The sequence below is a fragment of the Oncorhynchus keta genome, unplaced genomic scaffold (assembly GCF_023373465.1).
Source record: "Oncorhynchus keta strain PuntledgeMale-10-30-2019 unplaced genomic scaffold, Oket_V2 Un_contig_15429_pilon_pilon, whole genome shotgun sequence".
Taxonomy (NCBI): Eukaryota; Metazoa; Chordata; class Actinopteri; order Salmoniformes; family Salmonidae; genus Oncorhynchus; species Oncorhynchus keta.
The window spans coordinates 3274-27336 of NW_026279311.1; the positions used below are offsets into that span (position 1 = coordinate 3274).

The window sequence follows — 24063 nt, forward strand, 5'->3', positions numbered from 1 at the left end:
CTAGAGACAAGGTTTCTCACAATCCTAGAGACAAAGGTTTCTCACAATCCTAGAGACAAGGTTTCTCACAATCCTAGAGACAAGGTTTCTCACATTCCTAGAGAGACAAGGTTTCTCACAATCCTAGAGACAAGGTTTCTCACAATCCTAGAGACAAGGTTTCTCACAATCCTAGAGACAAGGTTTCTTACAATCCTAGAGACAAGGTTTCTCACAATCCTAGAGACAAGGTTTCTCACAATCCTAGAGACAAGGTTTCTCACATTCCTAGAGAGACAAGGTTTCTCACATTCCCAGAGACAAGGTTTCTCACAATCCTAGAGACAAGGTTTCTCACAATCCTAGAGACAAGGTTTCTTACAATCCTAGAGACAAGGTTTCTTACAATCCTAGAGACAAGGTTTCTCACAATCCTAGAGACAAGGTTTCTCACAATCCTAGAGACAAGGTTTCTCACAATCCTAGAGACAAGGTTTCTCACATTCCTAGAGACAAGGTTTCTTACAATCCTAGAGACAAGGTTTCTTACAATCCTAGAGACAAGGTTTCTCACAATCCTAGAGACAAGGTTTCTCACAATCCTAGAGACAAGGTTTCTCACAATCCTAGAGACAAGGTTTCTCACAATCCTAGAGACAAGGTTTCTTACAATCCTAGAGACAAGGTTTCTCACAATCCTAGAGACAAGGTTTCTCACAATCCTAGAGACAAGGTTTCTCACAATCCTAGAGACAAGGTTTCTCACAATCCTAGAGACAAGGTTTCTCACAATCCTAGAGACAAGGTTTCTCACAATCTTAGAGGCAAGGTTTCTCACATTCATAGAGAGACGACAAGGTTTCTTACATTCATAGACAAGGTTTCTCACATTCCTGGAGAGACAAGGTTTCTTACAATCCTAGAGAGACAAGGTTTCTCACATTCCTAGAGAGACAAGGTTTTTACATTCATAGAGAGACAAGGTTTCTTACATTCATAGAGAGACAAGGTTTCTACATTCATAGAGAGACAAGGTTTCTCACATTCCTAGAGAGACAAGGTTTCTTACAATCCTAGAGAGACAAGGTTTCTTACATTCCTTCTATTAATGATAGTGGCTTTTAGAATGTGACATCTTACCAAGATTCCAGCTGTCCACCATCGACAGAACTCTGAAAATAACAGAGGAAATATCAGATGATGTGACTTACTTGACTTTTAAGTGGAAACTGTGTCTGTGTGTATACAGCATCTCTACGTGTCTGTGTGTATACAGCATCTCTACGTGTCTGTGTGTATACAGCATCTCTACGTGTCTGTGTGTATACAGCATCTCTACGTGTCTGTGTGTATACAGCAACTCTACGTGTCTGTGTGTATACAGCATCTCTACGTGTCTGTGTGTATACAGTATCTCTACGTGTCTGTGTGTTTGAGTGTTATTATCTATCAGTGTTACTGATCCCTGTGAGTTTGTCTCTCTGTGCTTTCAATAGTGAAGTTCCCCTGTACCCCACCAACACACTTCCTCCAACACACACAACATTCTGCAACACACAAGAGACCCTTCGCTCTTCGGTTCTCCACCTACTGTTTAGTGTTCTCCTCAATGTGGCGTAGATAGTTAGAAGCCTTCTTGTTCTTTGACTTCTGAAACAGACAAAGTAAAGAACGTGTTCTCTAACTTGGTAAAGAGTGTTCTGGAACAGACAGAGTAAAGAACGTGTTCTCTGACTTCTGAAACAGACAGAGTGAAGAACGTGTTCTCTAACTTCTGGAACAGACAGAGTAAAGAAACGTGTTCTCTAACTTCTGGAACAGACAGAGCGTGTAAAGAACGTGTTCTCTGACTTCTGGAACAGACAGAGTGAAGAACGTGTTCTCTGACTTCTGGAACAGACAGAGTAAGAACGTGTTCTCTAACTTCTGGAACAACACGTGTTCTCCTTCTGGAACAGAGTAAAGAACATGTTCTGGTTCTGGAACAGACAGAGTAAAGCGTGTTCTCTAGCCTGGAACAGACAGAGTGAAGAACGTGTTCTCTGACTTCTGGAACAGACAGAGTGAAGAACGTGTTCTTCTCTGACTTCTGAACAGACACGTGAGTGAAGAACGTGTTCTCTAACTTCTGGAACAGACAGAGTAAAGAACAGAGTGTTCTCTGACTTCTGGAACAGACAGAGTGAAGAACGTGTTCTCTGACTTCTGGAACAGACAGAGTAAAGAAACGTGTTCTCTAACTGGAACAGACAGAGTAAAGAACGTGTTCTCTAACTTCTGGAACAGACAGAGTGAAGAACGTGTTCTCTGACTTCTGGAACAGACAGAGTGAAGAACGTGTTCTCTAACTTCTGGAACAGACAGAGTAAAGAACGTGTTCTCTAACTTCTGGAACAGACAGAGTGAAGAACGTGTTCTCTAACTTCTGGAACAGACAGAGTAAAAACGTGTTCTCTGACTTCTGGAACAGAAACACAGAGTGAAGAACGTGTTCTCTGACTTCTGGAACAGACAGAGTGAAAGAACATGTTCTCTGACTTCTGGAACAGGGGAGTGAGGAGCGTGTTCTCTAACTTCTGGAACAGACAGAGTAAAAACATGTTCTCTACCACCGCTTCTGGAACAGACAGAGTGAAGAACGTGTTCTCTGACTTCTGGAACAGACAGAGTGAAGAACGTGTTCTCTAAGCTTCTGGAACAGACAGAGTGAAAAACGTGTTCTCTAACTTCTGGAACAGACAGAGTGAAGAACGTGTTCTCTGACTTCTGGAACAGACAGAGTGAAAGAACGTGTTCTCTGACTTCTGGAACAGACAGAGTGAAGAACGTGTTCTCTAACTTCTGGAACAGACAGAGTGAAAACGTATTCTCTAACTTCCTCTTATGAAGGTATACTGACCATGTTACATGTCCATGTTAGTCATTTAGAACATACAAGAGCAATTAGGGTTCATTGCCTTGCTCAAAGGAACATCAAACAGATTCATCTCAGGGATTCGAGCCAGCGACCTTTCGGTTACTGACCCATGGAACAGACGCTGAAAGGCTCTGAAACAGACTAGAATTGGAAATGATGAACCGTGTTCTCTACTGAACAGCTGGTAAAAGCTCAACTGGATCAGACAGAGTGACCATGTCCACTGTTCTACTGCTAGCTGCAGAAAGATGAATGTTTCCATACTGTCCTACTGCTAGCTGCAGTGTAAAGCTTAGGATCAGAGAGAGAGACCATGGTTCCATACTGTCCTACTGCTAGCTGCAGTGTAAGGTATCAACTTCCCATGGTTTACTGTCCTACTGAGCTGCAGTGTCAGTCATTTAGGATCAGAGAGAGAGACCATAGGGTTCATACTGTGCTCCAGTATCTTAGGATCAGAGATAGAGACCATGGTTCCATACTGTCCCTACTGCTAGCTGCAGTGTAAAGCTTAGGATCAGAGAGAGACCATGGTTCCATACTGTCCTACTGCTAGCTGCAGTGTAAAGCTTAGGATCAGAGAGAGAGACCATGGTTCCATACTGTCCTACTGCTAGCTGTAGTGTAAGGCTTAGGATCAGAGAGAGAGAGACCATGGTTCCATACTGTCCTACTGCTAGCTGCAGTATAAAGCTTAGGATCAGAGAGAGAGACCATGGTTCCATCAGAGAGAGAGACCACTGTCCTACTGCTAGCTGCAGTGTAAAGCTTAGGATCAGAGAGAGACCATGGTTCCATACTGTCCTACTGCTAGCTGCAGTGTAAAGCTTAGGATCAGAGAGAGACCATGGTTTCATACTGTCCTACTGCTAGCTGCAGTGTAAAGCTTAGGATCAGAGAGAGAGAGACCATGGTTCCATACTGTCCTACTGCTGCTGCAGTGTAAAGCAGGATCAGAGAGAGACCATGGTTTCATACTGTCCCTGCTAGCTGCTAGGATCAGAGGAGAGAGAGTGGTTCCATACTGTCCTAAAGCTTAGGATCAGAGAGAGAGACCATGGTTTCCATACTGTCCTACTGCTAGCTGCAGTGTAAAGCTTTAGGATCAGAGAGAGAGAGACCATGGTTCCATACTGTCCTACTGCTAGCTGCAGTGTAAAGCTTGCTATAGGATGGTTCCACTGTCCTACTGAGCTGCAGTGAGACCATGGTTTCATACTGTCCTACTGCTAGCTGCAGTGTAAGCTTGTCAGAGAGAAAGACCTCCATACTGGCTAGCTGCAGTGTAAAGCTTAGATCAGAGAGAGAGAGAGACCATGGTTCCCATACTGTCCTACTGCTAGCTGCAGTGTAAAGCTTAGGATCAGAAAAGAGAGACCATGGATGCTAGCTGCAGTGTAAATCTTAGGATCAGAGAGAGACCATGGTTCCATACTGTCCTACTGCGAAGCTGCAGTGTAAAGCTTAGGATCAGAGAGACCAAGTCTACTGCTAGCTGCAGTGTAAAGCTTGGGATCAGAGAGAGAGAGAGACCATGGTTCCATACTGTCCTACTGCAGCTGCAGTATAGCTAGGATCAGAGAGAGAGAGACCATGGTTCCATACTGTCCTTGCTAGCTCAGAGAGATCAGAGAGAGGCCATGGTTCCATACTGTCCTACTGCTAGCTGCAGTGTAAAGCTTGCTATCAGAGAGAGAGAGACCATGGTTCCATACTGTCCTACTGCATAGCTGCAGTATAAAGCTTAGGATCAGAGAGAGAGAGACCATGGTCCCATACTGGCCTACTGCTAGCTGCAGTGTTAAAGCTACTAGGAGTGTCAGAGAAAGAGAGACCATGGTTCCACCACTCAGAGAGAGAGACCATGGTTTCATACTGTCCTACTGCTAGCTGCAGTGTAAATCTTAGGATCAGAGAGAGAGACCATGGTTCCATACTGTCCTACTGCTAGCTGCAGTGTAAAGCTTAGGATCAGAGAGAGATGGAGACCATGGTCCAGTGTAAATCATACTGGCCTACTGCTAGCTGCAGTGTAAAGCTTAGGATCAGAGAGAGAGAGACCATGGTTCCATACTGTCCAGTGTAAAGCTGCTATCAGAGAGAGAGACCCAGATTTCCCATACTGTCCTACTGCTAGCTGCAGTGTAAAGCTTACTGTCCTACTGAGCTGCAGTGTAAGAGAGAGAGAGACCATGGTTCCATATTGTCCTACTGCTAGCTGCAGTGTAAAGCTTAGGATCAGAGAGAGAGAGACCATGGTTCCATGCTGTCCTACTGCTGGCTGCAGAGACCATGGTAAACTGCTAGCTAGGATCAGAGAGAGAGACCATGGTTCCATACTGTCCTACTGCTAGCTGCAGTGTAAAGCTTTCAGAGAGAGAGAGACCATGGATCAGAGAGAGAGAGACCATGGTTCCATACTGTCCTACTGCTAGCTGCCTTAGGATCAGAGAGAGAGACCATGGTTTCATACTGTCCTACTGTTAGCTGTCCAGTGTGTAAAGCTTAGGATCAGAGAGGAGACCATGGTTTCATACTGTCCTACTGCTAGCTGCAGTGTAAAGCTTAGGATCAGAGAGAGAGACCATGGTTCCATACTGTCCTACTGCTAGCTGCAGTGTAAAGCAGTGGGCTTAGGATCAGAGAGAGAGAGACCATGGTTCCATACTGTCCTACTGCTAGCTGCAGTGTAAAGCTTGTTCCTATCAGCTATCAGAGAGAGAGGCCATGGTTCCATACTGTCCTACTGCTAGCTGCAGTGTAAAGCTTGCTATCAGAGAGAGAGACCATGGTTCCATACTGTCCTACTGCTAGCTGCAGTGTAAAGCTTAGGATCAGAGAGAGAGAGACCATGGTCCCATACTTGCCTACTGCTAGCTGCAGTGTAAAGCTTAGGATCAGAGAAAGAGAGACCATGGTTCCATACTGTCCTACTGCTAGCTGCAGTGTAAAGCTTAGGATCAGAGAGAGAGAGACCATGGTTCCATACTGTCTTACTGCTAGCTGCAGTGTAAAGCTTAGGATCAGAGAGAGAGAGAGACCATGGTTCCATACTGTCCTACTGCTAGCTGCAGTGTAAAGCTTGCTATCAGAGAGAGAGAGACCATGGTTCCATACTGTCCTACTGCTAGCTGCAGTGTAAAGCTTAGGATCAGAGAGAGAGGCCATGGTTCCATACTGTCCTACTGCTAGCTGCAGTGTAAAGCTTGCTATCAGAGAGAGAGAGGCCATGGTTCCATACTGTCCTACTGCTAGCTGCAGTGTAAAGCTTAGGATCAGAGAGAGAGAGACCATGGTTCCATACTGTCCTACTGCTAGCTGCAGTGTAAAGCTTAGGATCAGAGAGAGAGACCATGGGTTGCTAGCTGCAGTGTAAAGAAGCTTAGGATCAGAGAGAGAGGCCATGGTTCTGTCCTACTGCTAGCTGCAGTGTAAAGCTTGCTATCAGAGAGAGAGAGGCCATGGTTCCATACTGTCCTACTGCTAGCTGCAGTGTAAAGCTTAGGATCAGAGAGAGAGAGGCCATGGTTTCATACTGTCCTACTGCTAGCTGCAGTGTAAAGCTTAGGATCAGAGAGAGAGAGAGACCATGGTTCCATACTGTCCTACTGCTAGCTGCAGTGTAAAGCTTGCTATCAGTGTAAAGCTTAGGATCAGAGAGAGGCCATGGTTCCATACTGTCCCTACTGTCCTACTGCTAGCTGCAGTGTAAAGCTTAGGATCAGAGAGAGAGAGACCATGGTTCCATACTGTCCTACTGCTAGCTGCAGTGTAAAGCTTAGGATCAGAGAGAGAGACCATGGTCCCATACTGGCCTACTGCTAGCTGCAGTGTGTAAATCTTAGGATCAGAGAGAGAGACCATGGTCCCATACTGTCCTAGCTGCTAGCTGCAGTGTAAAGCTTAGGATCAGAGAGAGAGAGACCATGGTTCCATACTGTCCTACTGCTAGCTGCAGTGTAAAGCTTAGGATCAGAGAGAGAGAGAGACCATGGTTACATACTGTCCTACTGCTACCTGCAGTGTAAAGCTTAGGATCAGAGAGAGAGAGAGACCATGGTTCCATACGGTCCTACTGCAAGCTGCAGTGTAAAGCTTAGGATCAGAGAGAGAGAGACCATGGTTCCATACTGTCCTACTGCTAGCTGCAGTGTAAAGCTTAGGATCAGAGAGAGAGAGACCATGGTTTCATACTGTCCTACTGCTAGCTGCAGTGTAAAGCTTAGGATCAGAGAGAGAGACCATGGTTCCATACTGTCCTACTGCTAGCTGCAGTGTAAAGCTTAGGATCAGAGAGAGAGACCATGGTTCCATACTGTCCTACTGCTAGCTGCAGTGTAAAGCTTGGGATCAGAGAGAGAGAGACCATGGTTCCTGTGGTGCACTGAGCTCCCAGAGATAATCTATATTCCAGTCTCTCTGTGTGAACTCACCAGGGTCGCTAGCAGTGTGTCTGGCAGACTGTGAGAGGTTCTGTGAGAGGTTCTGGATCTGCAGTTTGATCCTCTAATATGTGTGAACTCGCCAATGCTGCTACATTCTAGGTGTGAACAGAACTCACCAGGGTAGTGAGCAGCTTGGTCCAGTCTGGCAGGTTCTGAGATGCTCTGTATCGTGGGTTTGGAACCGCCTCAAAGTACTTCATCTTTTCTGTGCTCCACTGCAGCTCTTCCCAATAACCCTGGAGACTCCTGGCCTGCAGCAAAACATTACCAAACATCTAGTCAACACCAGGTGTTTACTACTTTTACAGTTTGTGCAAAATAAGTACATTTGCTATGGTCATCTTGAGACCTCCTTGGAAACTAAATGATTTATGGCACAGGGTTCATACTACATAACATTAAATGAAATGCACTTGATTGTAACAAATGGTTCATGTTTTGCCTTTAATTAAAAAAGGCCTCCATCTACAGAATAATCACTGGGTAATTCATTGTAAATAGCCCAGTTTATATATATCATTATGTCCTTACTGTCAACACAACTCTTCTTCATTTAATTCATTAGATTTGCATTCTTTATCTGTTACTGAGCACTGGATCTGGTTCCCACTCCTGTCTGCCCCCTAGTGGCTAACCTGGAAATAAATCACTAAATATTACACACTGATCAGGTAGTTGAATAGCTGGAGTGGGTGAAAGACATCTTACCTTTCCTTTGAACACTGGTTCAGCATGGAGCTCTGTGGTGCAGGTGACACCGGGACCTGGTCTAGAGTCTCAGGTACCTTCTTCTTCTCAAACACAGAGGAGTAGGGTAGGACTTCATCCAGACTGAGACACTTCTTATAGATGATCCTGTACAGTGACGCTGTCGTTGAAGGGAGACGATGATTCTTCCATAAAACACCACAAAAATAGATTTTAAAACGATGATAAGTCTTGTTCCACTTACCCAGAATAAATTCCTGAATTTGATCGAAGGTGTCGAACGGCATGACATTGTCACAGATCCAATCTATGATCTGCAGAGAAAACACGTGAAGTAACAGCAGTGCTATGTAACAACATCTTGGTATTGTTACTATAGTAACTCCAGTGTTACTATAGTAACTCCAGTGTTAGCACACATGCATAAAGCCATGTTATGTAAAGGGTTTCCACAGAGTGGATGAAACCACAGCAGCCTCGTCCTCCTGGACCTCTAAGACGGGTTACCGCTCTGTGTTAGTGAGTCGTCATGACCACAGAGACACCGTTTAGAATAAGTACTGCAATGGAGATTAAGTGCAGCACTTTCTCTATTATAAACAACCTGACTAATGGTCAGCACCCTGTCCTGAACTTCTCCCTGCAAAACATCTCTCTTTCACTCTTCAAAGGGGGAAACACTCTAGACACAAACTGCTACATACCTATATCTATCCTACCCTGCCTTTCTAAGGTCTTCGAAAGCCAAGTTAACAAACAGATCACCGACCATTTCGAATCCCACCGTACGTTCTCCGCTATGCATTCTGGTTCCCGAGCTGGTCGTGGGTGCACCTCAGCCACAGTCAAGGTCCTAAATTATATCATAACCGTCATCGATGAGACAATACTATGCAGCCGTATTCATCGACCTGGCCAAGGCTTTCGACTCTGTCAATCACCCCATTCTTATCGGCAGAGTCAGCAGCCTTGGTTTCTCAAATGATTGCCTCGCCTGGTTCACCAACTACATCAAATCAAATCGGAGGGACTGTTGTCCGGGCCTCTGGCAGTCTCTATGGGGGTACCACAGGGTTCAATTCTCAGGCCGACTCTCTTCTCTGTATACATCAATGATGTTGCTCTTGCTGCTGGTGATTCTCTGATCCACCTCTACGCAGACGACACCATTCTGTCTTTGCTAGGTAAAGCACTACCTTATCTCAGCTCACTGGTCACCATAGCAGCACCCACGTGCAGCAGGTATAATTCACTGGTCACCCCCAAAGCCAATTCTTCCTTTGGCCGCCTCTCCTTACAGTTCTCTGCTGCCAATGACTTGAACGAACTGCAAAAATCACTGAAGCTGGAGACTCTTATCTCCCTCACTAACTTTACACTCCAGCTGTCAGAGCAGCTCACAGATCACTGCACCTGTACATAGTGCACCTGTACATAACCCATCTGTAAATAGCCCATCCAACTACCTCATCCCCATACTGTTGTTTATTTATTTTGCTCCTTTGCACCCCATTATCTCTACTTGCACATTCATCTTCTGCACATCTATCACTCCAGTGTTTAATTGCTAGAATGTAATTACTTCACCACCATGACCTATTTATTGCCTTACCTCCCTTATCTTACCTCATTTACACACACTGTATATAGACTTTTCTATTGTGTTATTAACTGTATGTTTGTTTATTCCATGTGTAACTGTGTTGTTGTTTGTGTCGCACTGCTTTGCTTTATCTTGGCCAGGTCACAGTTGAAAATGAGAACTTGTTCTCAACTAGCCTACCTGGATAAATAAAGGTTAAATATATATATTTTAAACACACTCTGTGTCTCTCTCTCTCTCTCTCTGAACAAAGTGTTCTCAACTAGCCTACCTGGATAAATAAAGGTTAAATATATATATTTTAAACACACTCTGTCTCTCTCTGAACAAAGTGTCTCGTGGGTGTTCCTTGCATCTCCTACCTTCAGTTCTAGTGCAGCGTTGGGTCCCATGTAGAGCAGCAGACAGTGCAGGGCAGCCAGGCGTTGAGAATCAGGTCTCCTGTGGCTACAGCACAGAGCACAAGACATCATGAATACGACATAAACAGAGGAGTGTACCACCACTATAATACTCAATGCTGCAGTACCTTCTACATGCTGTAAACATGAAATACACACTCAAGACCATTTTCCATTCAACAACGGATTGAGCTATATTGTATTCTATGTTATTCTATGTTATTCTATTATATTATATTCTACTCCATTCTATTCCATTCTATTCTATTCTAGTCCATTCTACTCTATTATATTATACTCCATTCTATTCCATTCTATTCCATTCCATTCTATTCCATTATATTCTATTCTATTCTAGTCCATTCTACCTGCAGTGCAGTAGGTCCATTAGGAAGGAGGGGTTGAGGTCTACAGTGTACATCCTGCCTGTGTTCAGGTCCAGCAGAGAGGACTCGGGTAGAGACAATACCACACTGTCTGATCCCAACACACCCAGCTCTGCATCAACACCTGTAACACAGTTACACTGGGGCCATCATCAACACAGTTATACTGAGGCCATCATCAACACAGTTATACTGAGGCCATCATCAACACAGTTATACTGAGGCCATCATCAACACAGTTACACTGGGGCCATCATCAACACAGTTACACTGAGGCCATCATCAACACAGTTACACTGGGGCCATCATCAACACAGTTATACTGAGGCCATCATCAACACAGTTATACTGAGGCCATCATCAACACAGTTACACTGGGGCCATCATCAACACAGTTACACTGGGGCCATCATCAACACAGTTACACTGGGGCCATCATCAACACAGTTACACTGAGGCCATCATCAACACAGTTATACTGGGGCCATCATCAACACAGTTATACTGAGGCCATCATCAACACAGTTACACTGAGGCCATCATCAACACAGTTACACTGAGGCCATCATCAACACAGTTACACTGGGGCCATCATCAACACAGTTATACTGAGGCCATCATCAACACAGTTATACTGAGGCCATCATCAACACAGTTACACTGGGGCCATCATCAACACAGTTACACTGAGGCCATCATCAACACAGTTATACTGAGGCCATCATCAACACAGTTATACTGAGGCCATCATCAACACAGTTACACTGAGGCCATCATCAACACAGTTATACTGAGGCCATCATCAACACAGTTATACTGAGGCCATCATCAACACAGTTACACTGAGGCCATCATCAACACAGTTATACTGGGGCCATCATCAACACAGTTATACTGGGGCCATCATCAACACAGTTACACTGAGGCCATCATCAACACAGTTATACTGAGGCCATCATCAACACAGTTACACTGAGGCCATCATCAACACAGTTATACTGGGGCCATCATCAACACAGTTATACTGGGGCCATCATCAACACAGTTATACTGAGGCCATCATCAACACAGTTATACTGAGGCCATCATCAACACAGTTACACTGAGGCCATCATCAACACAGTTACACTAGGCCATCATCAACACAGTTATACTGAGGCCATCATCAACACAGTTACACTGGGGCCATCATCAACACAGTTACACTGAGGCCATCATCAACACAGTTACACTGAGGCCATCATCAACACAGTTATACTGAGGCCATCATCAACACAGTTACACTGAGGCCATCATCAACACAGTTACACTGGGGCCATCATCAACACAGTTATACTGAGGCCATCATCAACACAGTTATACTGGGGCCATCATCAACACATTTATACTGGGCCATCATCAACACAGTTATACTGGGGCCATCATCAACACAGTTATACTGAGGCCATCATCAACACAGTTATACTGAGGCCATCATCAACACAGTTATACTGAGGCCATCATCAACACAGTTATACTGAGGCCATCATCAACACAGTTATACTGGAGGCCATCATCAACACAGTTACACTGAGGCCATCATCAACACAGTTACACTGGGGCCATCATCAACACAGTTACACTGAGGCCATCATCAACACAGTTACACTGGGGCCATCATCAACACAGTTATACTGAGGCCATCATCAACACAGTTATACTGAGGCCATCATCAACACAGTTATACTGAGGCCATCATCAACACAGTTATACTGAGGCCATCATCAACACAGTTATACTGTGGCCATCATCAACACAGTTATACTGGGGCCATCATCAACACAGTTACACTGGGGCCATCATCAACACAGTTACACTGGGGCCATCATCAACACAGTTACACTGAGGCCATCATAGTTACACTGGGGCCATCATCAACACAGTTAAACTGGGCCATCATCAACACAGTTATACTGAGGCCATCATCAACACAGTTACACTGGGGCCATCATCAACACAGTTAAACTGGGGCCATCATCAACACAGTTATACTGAGGCCATCATCAACACAGTTACACTGGGGCCATCATCAACACAGTTACACTGGGGCCATCATCAACACAGTTAAACTGGAGCCATCATCAACACAGTTATACTGAGGCCATCATCAACACAGTTACACTGAGGCCATCATCAACACAGTTATACTGGGGCCATCATCAACACAGTTATACTGAGGCCATCATCAACACAGTTACACTGAGGCCATCATCAACACAGTTACACTGAGGCCATCATCACCTGCAACACAGTTATACTGAGGCCATCATCAACACAGTTACACTGGGGCCATCATCAACACAGCCATTACAGTTATACTGAGGCCATCATCAACACAGTTATACTGGGGCCATCATCAACACAGTTATACTGAGGCCATCATCAACACAGTTATACTGAGGCCATTCAACACAGTTATACTGAGGCCATCATCAACACAGTTATACTGAGGCCATCATCAACACAGTTACACTGAGGCCATCATCAACACAGTTACACTGGGGCCATCATCAACACAGTTACACTGGGGCCATCATCAACACAGTTATACTGAGGCCATCATCAACACAGTTATACTGAGGCCATCATCAACACAGTTACACTGGGGCCATCATCAACACAGTTACACTGGGGCCATCATCAACACAGTTATACTGAGGCCATCATCAACACAGTTACACTGAGGCCATCATCAACACAGTTACACTGAGGCCATCATCAACACAGTTACACTGAGGCCATCATCAACACAGTTATACTGAGGCCATCATCAACACAGTTATACTGAGGCCATCATCAACACAGTTACACTGAGGCCATCATCAACACAGTTCACTGGGGCCATCATCAACACAGTTACACTGAGGCCATCATCACAGTTACACTCAACACAGTTATACTGGGGCCATCATCAACACAGTTATACAGGCCATCATCAACACAGTTATACTGGGGCCATCATCAACACAGTTATACTGAGGCCATCATCAACACAGTTATACTGAGGCCATCATCAACACAGTTATACTGGGCCATCATCAACACAGTTATACTGAGGCCATCATCAACACAGTTACACTGAGGCCATCATCAACACAGTTACACTGGGGCCATCATCAACACAGTTACACTGGAGGCCATCATCAACACAGTTACACTGGGGCCATCATCAACACATTTATACTGAGGCCATCATCAACACAGTTATACTGAGGCCATCATCAACACAGTTATACTGAGGCCATCATCAACACAGTTATACTGAGGCCATCATCAACACAGTTATACTGGGGCCATCATCAACACAGTTATACTGGGGCCATCATCAACACAGTTACACTGGGGCCATCATCAACACAGTTACACTGGGGCCATCATCAACACAGTTACACTGGGGCCATCATCAACACAGTTACACTGGGGCCATCATCAACACAGTTACACTGGGGCCATCATCAACACAGTTATACTGAGGCCATCATCAACACAGTTACACTGGGGCCATCATCAACACAGTTATACTGGGGCCATCATCAACACAGTTATACTGAGGCCATCATCAACACAGTTACACTGGGGCCATCATCAACACAGTTACACTGGGGCCATCATCAACACAGTTAAACTAGCCATCTCAACACAGTTATACTGAGGCCATCATCAACACAGTTATACTGAGGCCATCATCAACACAGTTATACTGGGGCCATCATCAACACAGTTACACTGGGGCCATCATCAACACAGTTACACTGAGGCCCATCATCAACACAGTTACACTGGGGCATCATCATCAACACAGTTACACTGGGGCCATCATCAACACAGTTACACTGGGGCCATCATCAACACATTTATACTGAGGCCATCATCAACACAGTTACACTGAGGCCATCATCAACACAGTTATACTGAGGCCATCATCAACACAGTTATACTGAGGCCATCATCAACACAGTTATACTGAGGCCATCATCAACACAGTTACACTGGGCCATCATCAACACAGTTACACTGAGGCCATCATCAACACAGTTACACTGGGGCCATCATCAACACAGTTACACTGGGGCCATCATCAACACAGTTATACTGAGGCCATCATCAACACAGTTACACTGAGGCCATCATCAACACAGTTACACTGGGGCCATCATCAACACAGTTACACTGGGGCCATCATCAACACAGTTACACTGAGGCCATCATCAACACAGTTATACTGAGGCCATCATCAACACAGTTACACTGAGGCCATCATCAACACAGTTACACTGAGGCCATCATCAACACAGTTACACTGAGGCCATCATCAACACAGTTACACTGGGGCCATCATCAACACAGTTACACTGGGGCCATCATCAACACAGTTATACTGAGGCCATCATCAACACAGTTACACTGAGGCCATCATCAACACAGTTACACTGAGGCCATCATCAACACAGTTACACTGGGGCCATCATCAACACAGTTACACTGGGGCCATCATCAACACAGTTACACTGGGGCCATCATCAACACAGTTACACTGGGGCCATCATCAACACAGTTACACTGAGGCCATCATCAACACAGTTACACTGGGGCCATCATCAACACAGTTACACTGGGGCCATCATCAACACAGTTATACTGAGGCCATCATCAACACAGTTACACTGGGGCCATCATCAACACAGTTAAACTGGGCCATCATCAACACAGTTATACTGAGGCCATCATCAACACAGTTACACTGGGGCCATCATCAACACAGTTAAACTGGAGCCATCATCAACACAGTTATACTGAGGCCATCATCAACACAGTTATACTGAGGCCATCATCAACACAGTTATACTGGGGCCATCATCAACACAGTTATACTGAGGCCATCATCAACACAGTTACACTGAGGCCATCATCAACACCTGCAACACAGTTACACTGAGGCCATCATCAACACAGTTACACTGGGGCCATCATCAACACAGTTAAACTGGAGCCATCATCAACACAGTTATACTGAGGCCATCATCAACACAGTTATACAGGCCATCATCAACACAGTTATACTGGGGCCATCATCAACACAGTTATACTGAGGCCATCATCAACACAGTTACACTGAGGCCATCATCAACATCAACACAGTTACACTGAGGCCATCATCAACACAGTTACACTGAGGCCAGTTTAACAAACACACACTTGGGCTGCATCTGAAATGACTCCCTATTCCTCATATAGTCCACTTCTGTCGGTAACCAGGGTCGTGTTCATAGACACGTAATGGAGTGAAACACAGGTGTCTCAACCGTTTAAAAAAAAACACAATTTCCTTTTCCATTGCAAAACAAAAGGCTACGGTGTGTCCTAATGAACATGCCCCAGGTCTAGCCTTACCTGAGAGGAAGAGGCTGTGGCAGAGCAGCTCCTGTTGCCTGGTGTTGATGCAGTGCAGGAAGTGACCAGACAGGTAGACTACCACGTAGTAACCTGGGCAGAGAACAGCAGGCTAGTCTACATTTATTCATCAGCTATCTTGGGACTGACCTCAAATGTTTTTGGTTTGTTTATTTGTTTATTCTCTTATGTAAATGTCTACTGTACAATAATAATAAACATCCTATCACAAATAACTCTTAAAACCGCTTCCTCAGTCCCAAGTAGAAGTAGCACTATCAGGGGCTGTGATAGGATGGATGGGCTGTGTAGGAGTGTTCCAGCAGGTTCTGAAGGGGCTCTGATAGGATGGATGGGCTGTGTGGGAGTGTTCCAGTAGGTTCTGAAGGGGCTGTGATAGGATGGATGGGCTGTGTGGGAGTGTTCCAGTAGGTTCTGAAGGGGCTGTGATAGGATGGATGGGCTGTGTGGGAGTGTTCCAGTGGGTTCTGAAGAGGGATGGGCTGTGTGGGAGTGTTCCAGTTCTAGGTTCTGAAGGATGGATGGGCTGTGTGGGAGTGTTCCAGTAGGTTCTGAAGAGGGATGGGATGGGAGTGTTCCAGTAGGTTCTGAAGTGGGTTCTGATAGGATGGATGGGCTGTGTGGGAATGTTCCAGCAGGTTCTGAAGGGGGCTGATAGGATGGATAGGATGGATGGGCTGTGTGGGAGTGTTCCAGTAGGTTCTGAAGGGGTTGTGATAGGATGGATGGGCTGTGTGGGAGTGTTCCAGCAGGTTCTGAAGGGGTTGTGATAGGATGGATGGGCTGTGTGGGAGTGTTCCAGTGGGTTCTGAAGAGGGATGGGCTAGGATGGGAGTGTTCCAGTAGGTTCTGAAGGGGTTATGAAGGCTGGATGGGCTGTGTGGGAGTGTTCCAGTGGGTTCTGAAGATGATAGGATGGGCTGTGTGGGAGTGTTCCAGTTCTGAAGGGGCTGTGATAGGATGGATGGGCTGTGTGGGAGTGTTCCAGCAGGTTCTGAAGGGGCTGTGATAGGATGGACAGGACATCTGTGAGACAGATGTGTTGACTGACCTATAGGGATGAAGAGAGGGAGGAGATCTGTACTACATGGACTAGGGGTGCCATCCAGAGCCACTGAGAACGTTTTACTGCAGCCTGTAGAGGGCAGAGAGGCTCTGGTAGATTACAATGTACAACTGGAAACTTAGAAGAACTTAGGATTTTCTCTGACGGAATTGAATTAGTAATTTGTGAATAATGTATGGAACTAATGCAACATGGTAAGACGTATAATACTGGACCTCTGTGCACCAGGACTATGGTGTATGTGATCTCCTGGTTGACACAAGCAGGCTGGCTGTAACACACACACATAATCCCTGCAATCAACAGTAAGGAGCAGGTATTAAAACAACCAATTACACTCTAACAACAGATTAATACAAAGAAGAAGAAGCTAAACCAGAAGAAGAAATAGAAGCAGTACCAGAAGAAGCAGTACCAGAAGAAGCAGAAGAACAAGCAGAAGCAGAACCAGAAGAAGCAGAAGAAGAAGAACAAGCAGAAGCAGAACCAGAAGAAGCAGAAGAAGAACAAGCAGAAGCAGAACCAGAAGAAGCAGAAGAAGAAGAACAAGCAGAAGCAGAAGAAGAAGCAGAAGCAGAACCAGAAGAAGCAGAAGAAGAAGAAGAAGAAGAACCAGAAGAAGAAGCAGAACCAGAAGCAGAAGAAGAAGCAGAACCAGAAGAAGAAGAAGAACCAGAAGCAGAACCAGAAAGAAGAAGCAGAACCAGAAGAACAGAAGCAGAACCAGAAGCAGAAGAAGAAGCAGAGAACCAGAAGAAGAAGCAGAAGAACCAGAAGCAGAAGAAGCATCAGAAGAAGCAGAACCAGAAGAACCAGAAGAAGAAGCCGAACCAGAAGAAGAAGCAGAACCAGAAGAAGAACCAGAAGCAGAAGAAGAAGCAGAACCAGAAGAAGAACCAGAAGCAGAAGAAGAAGCAGAACCAGAAGAAGAAGCAGAATGATAGCATTTTAACAATGTGGTATTGATTGGGGTCTTATTAAAAGCAACAGTGTTTCATTGGTTGAATCTTGAATGTCATTTGGAATAAGTTAGCACAGTGAAGTGATTGTGATCCTGGCCCTGGGCCGTCGTCAACCATCTTTCGATTTGATAGGCCTTTCAAAGAAACACTAATTATTTTTACGATTGGGAAGCCTGCAGCATTTCCAATTGTGCAGCTTGACTAACGCAATCTTGAGAATTGAGAAGTTGTATTAAATCTGGGCTCTGTGAAGGGAGTGTGATTGTGCTGGTGGTGGACTGAACTGTCCATTGATCAAGGAGTGACACAGTTCATCTAGATCACAGTAGCTACAGCACTTACCCTCTGTTTCCATTCACGTCCCATGTCAAACAAAAAGTAATGACAAACTTAATGAAAGAGCAATGTTCTCCGAGCATAGAACATTATCAACACAGTACAGTATGGAGGTGAATCAGTTTATGTTCAACCAAAACCTGCCTGTGTTATTGGTGATCACCACCATCCTCATCTCCTCCCGTTCATGCTGCGTCTCTTGGTGATGGTCAAAGCCCAGGTTAACAAACCTAGGGGTCAAACACACAAGGAGTTATCCATACAGTATGACCAAAATGGCTGAATATTGATGAACTGTTTTCAGAAAATACACAGTTTAGCTGAAAAGTTATCTTATTTAATTTAATTTCACTTTTCATTCTTACCTCATACAGGTGAAAGGGTTAGAGGGCAACTCCAGGACAAGCTCAAACTGTCAGAAAGAGGGGGAAGCATTAAGTAGCCTGACCTGAAATCACTACCCATAAAGTGTTCATGATTAAATGATTTCTGCTACTATGTCTCACCAAGGTCTCACAGTTGCGGTCATGGCAGAATTGCACACATTTCAGCACAGCTTTTTCCTGACAGAGAAAGAAGGGAGGTCATTATTGCATTATCAGGAGGATTTCTGCATTCTTCTTCACAAATCAAAAGAAACAGAACATGTTAATTTAAGGTGTTGTTGCCCAGGTCAGAGCCTAGTGTGTTACCTACAGTACCAGTCAAACGTTTGGACACACCTACTCATTCAAGGGTTTTTCTTTATTTTTACTATTTTCTACATTGTAGAATAGTGAAGACATCAAAACTATCAAATAACACATATGGAATCATGTAGTAACCAAATAAGTGTTAAACAAATCCAAATATATTTTATATTTGAGATTCTTTAAAGTAGCCACCCTACTATGGTTTGTGCTTAATGGGGACTATCATTTGTTTTGAACAGGGCAATGACCCAACACACCTCCAGGCTGTGTAAGGGCTATTTGACCAAGGAGAGTGATGAAGTGCTGCATCAGATGACCTGGCTCTCCACAATCACCCAGCCTCTACCCAATTGAGATGGTTTGGGATGAGTACGACCGCAGAGTGAAGGAAAAGCAGCCAACAAGTGCTCAACATATGTTGGAACTCCTTCAAGACTGTTGTAAAAGCATTCCAGGTGAAGCTGGTTGAGAGAATGCCAGTAGTGCAAAGCTGTCATCAAGGCAAAGGCTGGCTACTTTAAAGAATCTCAAATATAAAATATATTTAGATTTGTTTAAGACTTTTTGGTTACTACATAATTCCTTATGTGTTATTTGATAGTGTTGATGTCTTCACTATTATTCTACAATGTAGAAAATAGTAAAAATAAAGAAAAACCGTTGAATGAGTAGGTGTGTCCAAACCTTTGACTGGTACTGTATATATGGTATGTTACCCTGTGTGTGAGGTAGAAGAGTCTCTGTGTCTGGCTGTCCCACTGGACCCAGCTGAAATCCTCTGCCACCCTGTCTTTGGCCAGGCACTCTGGACTCAACATCACCTGTTAGAACACCAGTCAACAGGAAGTGATGTCACTACGGAACAGTTGCATTCCATTCCAGCACTCTATAGTCTGTGACAGTGTTTCTTACCACTCTGTAACCCTCTTGTCTGACCAGCATCACATGGAGCTGCTCCACATCTGAAAGGTCAAAGGTCAAAGTTCAAAGCCTAAACCCTGAAGGCCCAGTGGCCCTACCCTCCCAAAGACAGAGAACAGTGTCATCTAATGTCTTTGCACTATCATAGTTAAAAGCTGTGACCCTCAGAGATTCGACAACACTTCACTTCCCAGATACTCACAGCCATCTTCTGCTACCAGCAGCAGGTGACTCTCCAGCACCGAGTCCCTCTCTGTGTCTGGATGGAGGAACTGTATGAAACCAAAGATGACTGGTTAACAATCTTTGTAGTAGAACCAGGTTATAGCACATTGTTACATCAATGTAATAACAACCGAGGGGAAGCTTATTGTAATAGGTGTAACTGATAAGAGTACAGTAGAGTCCAAGTACAAATCAATACAGCTCTATACCTGAACTCTGACCCGGCAGTCGACAGCCTTCAGGACCTTAGTGTTGTTAATGGGATGGATCTCAATGAGGAGGGTCAGACATTTTGAAACTAGGAGTAGACAATTGAAAGGTGTTATATATGATAATGATTAACTTCACTGACCTGAAACAGCAGAAAACTGCTTCAGCGCCTGTGCTGCCCTTGTGATCACTGCTGCTCATTCCAACACACACAGGTGACCGATATAGTGCAGCCTACAGCCAATAGTTGTGTACAGTTTGAACCTGTCGTGTAGAGTACACTTGAACCACTGAAAAACCTGTGGTGCATGTGTGGATAGATACTTCATAACATCCTGAATGTTACCCATCTGACTATTAGAGTTGTAGTGAATACAGCCACGGGTCTGTCTCCCTAAAGGCTCAGAGAGAACCAGAGGGAAACAGAGAGCTAGTTATCAGCAGGATATGGCTTACCACTTCCCTCTTCATAACATACTGTAGATTTACATGGTTTTCTGTCCAGTTGCATTTCTCTAATCTTCAGCTTCTGTGTTTGTTTGTATCAGAGTTGGGAGGTGTGTGTGTCAGGTGTGTGTGTGTGTGTGTGTGTGTGTGTGTGTGTGTGTGTATGTGAGGCGGGGTCGAGCCAAGGGGAGACAGGTACCTGGTCTGAGGCGCTCCTCTGTTCTTGTCCTCTGTGCCAAACTGACCGCTAAAAATGAGATTAAAAGACAAGTATGTGAGGTGATGTGGGTTCAGTGCCGTGACTTCAATACAATGGCTCTTGGCTGTCGGCTCAGTCACAAGACATTGTTCCTCTCTCGTGATGATAAGATTCTCCCACGGGGTGATCACAATCTTGGACTGGAAATGTCAGTAGGCTGTATGTAGGAAAACCTGTATCTAGTCCAACACTGACACACGAGGGGAGGAGACACTGGCTCAAGACTTTAGTGAGGATCCTTGTTTCACTGTCTGTGTGTCTTTGTACTACGCATGTGTGTCACATAGAATTAGAATACCATGGATTCTAGAGTTTTATCTGTTCTACATCATAGAATTAGAATACCATGGATTCTAGAGTTGTATCTGTTCTACACCATAGAATTAGAATACCATGGATTCTAGAGTTATCTGTTCTATACCATAGAATTCAATAGAACAATTAATGTATCTCTATGTTCTACACATTCTATTTCTAAGTCCATGAACAGGTCCTTACCCAGCAGAGTCTCCTCCTTATTCAGAGAACAGCTGCTGACACACACCTGCTTGTCAAATGTGTAGAGGAGCTGTGAAGAGAGGGGGGAGGGGTTAGGGGTAAGGGGACAGGGGTTAGGGGACAGGGGACAGGGGTTAGGGGACAGGGGTTAGGGCCCATGATGAACACTACAAACAGCTGATGGTGATCAGGCAGTGTACTAGGAGTAACCTCACATTCCATTAAGACTATGGACTGGCATATACACACATACTCACCCACTCACTCACTCTTATTGTCACACACACACAGTCACACACACACAGTCACACACACACCCACACAGAGGAAGCTCTACCTTATTCTGTCTGGTATCGGGGTCGTATTTCCCGATCCTGGTGGTCCCTGTTTCCCCCTGAGAGATGAGAGGAGGGAGGAGGAAAGCCATTACGGCTCATAATGACTGTGTGTGTGTAATGACCTATACTTCTGCCCATGACATCTCAGCTGTCTATGTGGGGCTTAACACTCCCTCACAGTCTGAGGATACTTTATGAACAACTCTATGTTATAAAGACACGGAATACCTCTTAACCAGTAGCTCTTAACCAGTAGCTCTTAACCTGTAGCTTATTCAGCTGCAGTGGTCTGTTATGAGTCTTTGGGCTTCTATTTGGAGCCTACGTCCCAGATCCCCATGGCCCCTGGTCAAAAGTAGTGCACTATAGGGTATAGGGTGCCATTGGGATGCTGTACTATAGGGTATAGGGTGCCATTGGGATGCTGTACTATAGGGCATAGGGTGCCATTGGGATGCTGCACTATAGGGTATAGGGTGCCATTGGGATGCTGAACTATAGGGTATAGGGTGCCATTGGGAAGCTGTACTATAGGGCATAGGGTGCCATTGGGATGCTGCACTATAGGGTATAGCGTGCCATTGGGATGCTGCACTATAGGGTATAGGGTGCCATTGGGATGCTGCACTATAGGGTATAGGGTGCCATTGGGATGCTGTACTATAGGGTATATGGTGCCATTGGGATGCTGCACTATAGGGTATAGGGTGCCATTGGGATGCTGCACTATAGGATATAGGGTGCCATTGGGATGCTGTACTATAGGGTATAGGGTGCCATTGGGATGCTACACTATAGGGTATAGGGTGCCATTGGGATGCACCCTAGACAGAGAGAATGTTCCCACCACTTCCCGAAGAGCACACTGTTGGTTATGTGTGGAACGTCACGTTTGACATACCCATTATAATGCTATGTGAATGCCCCTTGCCCAGTGTCCACTTACTTTCCAGGAGTAGAGGACTCCTCCATCCCTTTCAATGTTGAGGATCCGAGTGTCAACGATCCCTGAGTATTCTGTAGAGGAAAAATACATTTTGCCATTACATGTGTCACTACTATCATGGTATTTGTCACACATTGTCACCTTGTGCGTAAAGGCACAAAGTATACGTTGTGGATATCGGTCGAGCGATACAACCAGACAGCTCTTACCTTTGATTATTCCTACAGTCGCGTCTTTCTTAAATATACTTGACACCACATCCTGCTGCAAATCGAAAGTTGCGCTTAGTTGCAACATGTGTGCGGTTGACTTCCTCCACAACTTACTGATTTCCACGTCTATTATGCATCAAACACTTATGAAGAAATGCCTTCAATTAGAGCCTCCGCGATTTCACACTATCCGGAAGACGCCATCCCTATAGCCTGAAGTTACAACTTGGCATACAATGCAGCATCATGTGATAGTTGTAAATAACGTTTTGTTGATAGTCCAGTAGCCGTTTAAGCAGTGTTAAGCAGTGTTAAGCAGTGTTTAACGCACCGAAAATAAAGCAGAAGGCATGATTTGAAAGGGAATCACTTCCATTAAGATCTGCAGCCATACAGTAATTTACTCAACTTCACACCGAACAATATTCACAGCTCGCTGTGCCCTCTTCATAGAGCCCTCCCTCTCGGGTCAGACAGCGGAGACGCCCGCTCTGATAGGCCGGACAAGCGATCACTCCGGTGGCTCAGCATATCTCACCGCCTTTGCTGCCTGCCTGGGCTGGGTGTCACCTGATTATGGAATGGAGGTGCTGTGCGACCACCAGAGGGTAAAACATACACAAACACAGAAGGCTATTTATTTAACATTCACAACAGCCTACTTTATCTTCGTTTTGCTATGTTGGTGTCTTTGTGTCCCTCATGCATTGTATCCTATTATTGAAAAGGTTACCCCATTGACCATTCAATCTACTAGTCTTAGCGCTATGTAATACTACCTGACAATACATTAGGCTAGTTATATCAGCACTGTCTCAAATTCGATTTTCATCAAATCTGCAACCAAGCTTTGTACCCACACGGTGGCGGAAGTGTATAGAAAACCTAATGCGAGCCGAACACTGTTCTGAATGAACCTACAGTAGCTTATTGTGCGCCGCCCTATGGGACACCCAATCACGGCCGGTTGTGATACAGCCTGGATTCGAACCTGGGTGTCTGTAGTGACTCCTCTCTCTAGCACTTAGTATACATTTAAAATGGAAACGTGTGAAACTGCT

The 24063-nt window shown here is 44.9% G+C and overlaps 1 protein-coding gene and 1 long non-coding RNA gene across 2 annotated transcripts; one reads left to right on the forward strand and one right to left on the reverse strand.

Moving 5' to 3' along the window:
* Nucleotides 1-1588: 1588 nt before the first annotated feature.
* LOC127918980 (gamma-secretase-activating protein-like) lies at nt 1589-23529 on the reverse strand. Its single transcript, XM_052502308.1, has 21 exons — nt 23000-23529; nt 22791-22861; nt 21844-21900; nt 21507-21576; nt 20949-20996; nt 20302-20390; nt 20070-20139; nt 19859-19908; nt 19663-19767; nt 18761-18817; nt 18620-18666; nt 18399-18484; nt 17172-17249; nt 16942-17025; nt 15870-15962; nt 10422-10563; nt 10015-10099; nt 8294-8363; nt 8050-8209; nt 7458-7592; nt 1589-1629 (listed from the first exon to the last, which is right to left on the reverse strand). Exons 1-20 carry the CDS (start codon nt 23085-23087, stop codon nt 7538-7540), a joined length of 1605 nt encoding a protein of 534 aa, XP_052358268.1. The 5' UTR covers nt 23088-23529; the 3' UTR covers nt 1589-1629; nt 7458-7537.
* Nucleotides 15969-16948, forward strand: LOC127918981 (uncharacterized). Its single transcript, XR_008101618.1, has 3 exons — nt 15969-16354; nt 16590-16695; nt 16882-16948. It is a non-coding gene; the product is annotated as an uncharacterized LOC127918981 (long non-coding RNA).
* Nucleotides 23530-24063: the final 534 nt, after the last annotated feature.

Excerpts from the sequence above, each read along its gene's own strand:
- LOC127918980 (XM_052502308.1), bottom strand. The coding sequence starts at position 23,087 with ATGTTGCAACTAAGCGCAACTTTCGATTTGCAGCAGGATGTGGTGTCA. Across the intron at positions 21,577-21,843 it reads CCGATACCAGACAGAATAAG|CTCCTCTACACATTTGACAA; the intron begins GTAGAGCTTCCT and ends CTCTCTTCACAG. Across the intron at positions 20,140-20,301 it reads ACTGCCGGGTCAGAGTTCAG|TTCCTCCATCCAGACACAGA; the intron begins GTATAGAGCTGT and ends GGTTTCATACAG.